Source organism: Lactuca saligna, chromosome 1, assembly GCF_052625555.1.
Source record: "Lactuca saligna cultivar CGN05327 chromosome 1, ASM5262555v1, whole genome shotgun sequence".
NCBI lineage: Eukaryota > Viridiplantae > Streptophyta > Magnoliopsida > Asterales > Asteraceae > Lactuca > Lactuca saligna.
Window position 1 is genome coordinate 66,635,844 of NC_136417.1, and position 2,956 is coordinate 66,638,799.

The 2,956-nt window shown below is 34.0% G+C and overlaps 1 protein-coding gene across 1 annotated transcript; it reads right to left on the reverse strand.

Annotated features, from left to right (window-relative positions):
• Positions 1–1,810: 1,810 nt before the first annotated feature.
• Positions 1,811–2,275, reverse strand: LOC145007708 (S-protein homolog 5-like). Its single transcript, XM_078966537.1, has one exon. The coding sequence runs from the start codon at positions 2,273–2,275 to the stop codon at positions 1,811–1,813; it is 465 nt and encodes a 154-aa protein (XP_078822663.1).
• Between the last annotated feature and the right edge of the window lie 681 nt (positions 2,276–2,956).

Sequence of the window (2,956 nt, forward strand, 5' to 3'; positions counted from 1 at the left end):
AACTGTTGAATATTTTGCTTCTTTTGATAAAAAAAAAACTCAAAAAATTCTATTTGTTGTAAAAAACAACCACCAAATTGTTTTTGTTTTCCAACTTCAACGATCATAAGGAGGGGTAGCTTGCCACCGCCGTTTTAAGAAACCACTATTGCCGAAGGGAACACCATTGTTAATGATCTCATGGACCCAATTGGTTTCGATTATGGATCCGCCACTGGCTTCTAGGGTTTTAGGCTTTAACCGTTGTGATAGTTGAAGAGGGTTAAACATCTAGGGTTTAAGCTTCTCCAATGGAAAACACATGGATATTCTTTAGATTACCCATTAATTGAAATATATTCAATGAAAATAACTCAATTGTTGTTAACTTAACAAAATACGAAATAAGTCTAGAAATGTCATTTCGAAATCCACATTGAGCGGATGCAGGATTTTACAGCAGGGGTTGCACGAGAGAGTTAGGGGTTGCACAGTAGTAAAAAAAATAAATTTTTTGAAAATTTTTGAAAATTTTTCCACCGCAGTTGGAAAAGTTAGGGGTTGTCAGTGCCACCGTGGACCACCCCTAGGTCCGCCTCAATTCTACTTAATGAAATTCTAGAATGTGCATTGAGATTCTAGACATCTCAAAATTATTTGGTGAAGTAAAAAATGGCATGTGATCATGACGATATTGAGATTTTATGGGATAGTTATTGCTTCGTGTACTTGTTTGTGTGTTTTTTGGAGTATTAACTGAAAGAACGTAGTCCGAAATTCGAAGAAAGGTACCAAATAGATTAGTAATTTGTATCCAAAGCCTTAGAAAGCTACTCATTTTTCATTAGCAACTCCTGATAACGTAGAAAACTAGTATATGGTATTTTTCTTTGCTTTTAGCCGTCCTTTTGATTACATTGAAATTAACAATCGTATTCCATAATATACATAGGTTATAGGAAGGTAGATATCCCTTAACTATTAATTAAGAGACATTTCCCCCTTGATTACTACTTAGATACTCATTAACCTTAAACTATCATTTGTTTAAAAGGCCTTGCTACAATGACAATATTAAGAGACTACTTTCTTGTTTTAACATACAGAAATCGAACTTGAATTTTATGTCTATTCAGACCACCTATCTTTCCAGATAAATGCTTCTTCGTTGTGTCAACAATCAATATTTATCAATAAATTCATTTCAAGCCCTAATCAGAAGAGAGACAAGTGGTGTAAGAAGAGAGACAAGAGAAGAGAAACAAGATGGGAGAGAAGAAAGACGACAGAGGGGTAGCTGTCATGAACGGCTGAAGAGGCGTTTATTGTGAATGGTAGTCAATAGTACACTCTTGAAGGTGGGGAGATAGAGATTAGAGCATGTGTGAAAATGAAAATGGGTTTAGAAGATATCTTCCAAAATCATAAGCTAATTTTTAAGTGAGGTAAAAATGATTTTATGCCTTTTGAGTTCTACAAAGTTTTGTCCAAAATGTACCTCCCCTTATACACTGAGAAAAAAAATGATTATCCAAAAAACAAACATCAAGTAAGCCTAAAAATACCCTCATCACTCTCACATTAACACCTCATTTAGGTGCATCATATCCGACCTTCATCTACCAACACCCCCTACCTTGAACAACACTTCCACTATTTAAAAAAAGAACTATAAAATGCCAATGTAATTAACATGAAGCATTTGCTGTGATAAAGACACTAAGAATAAAAGACAGGGTTTCCTCCTTAGGTTTGATCAAGTTTTATTAATTAGATCCAAAATTACATTGGAGTTTTAGGAAAAAAGAAATATAAATTTGTGAACACAGGATTACGCGGATCCAATGGGCTTCCAATCATACTTTTTAACGTCAATGTGACCACCTGTAGTGCGATCTATGAGGTAAAACCCATCCTTCTTGATCAACCAAGTGCATCTCCAGTAGTCTTTCTTCTCTTTTTCGACACACTGACGTTTCAATTGGCCGTTGAACACATCAAAAACTTGTTCGGAATTTCCCCACCAAATATGGCAGAAATAAAGAGTACTGGGAGAGACGATATTCTCACAGAATTGCCAATGAACGGATTCGTTCCATCCAATTGTTTGAAGGCCACCAATATCGTTGTCTTTTGATTTGCAATGAACAAGAACTTTTTCATTTGGCATTAAATTGCAAACGTTGATAAACCACCCACTTGACCAGAAACAGCCTCCGGCAGCTACTTTTATAATGCACAGAAATGCGGTGACGTAGATGAACACAAAAGGGAGGGACTTATTATGTTTCGCCATGGTTTATTGTTTGAAATAAGGATATTGAGATTCTAAAGAATAAATAAGGGTCGTGTCTTAAAAAGATGAATGATGATTAAATATTTGAAAGAATGGACCTCTAAATCAGGTTACATTGCTACCCTATCATTTTTTTGCGGAGATCATCAAGGGATATTGATCACAATTTTCATTTGTGAAGTTTAGAAAATCTAGGGATGATAATTTGAGGGTTCCCTAATCTTCTTGGATTGGGTGCTAAAAAAGTATGTGTAATATTAGTATGTGTAATATTCTCCGATATATATATATATATCTATTAAATCATCTCCCAAATTAGCTTCAAAATTGAATTGAAGAATCATGTTATTCGAAACAACAAAGCTTTTTTACATTCATCTGTAACTGATTCCATACTTACAATTAATGAAATTGAATTGAAGAATCATGTTATTCGAAAGAACAAAGCTGTTTTACATTCGTTTGAAGATATTAGCTATCTTTATGGTGTAACGGTTCTTGATTAATGGTAGTTACGATTGGTATTGTAACACTTAATTCTCCAAGAGTTGTAACAGTTATTTATTCGTCAACCGTTGAGTTGGTTAAAAAGTTATCTCTATCTTCTAATAAACGAATATATTTATTCTTCTTTTATCATGTGTCATATTATTAGATCTCCTTAATAATGTCATGTAATTT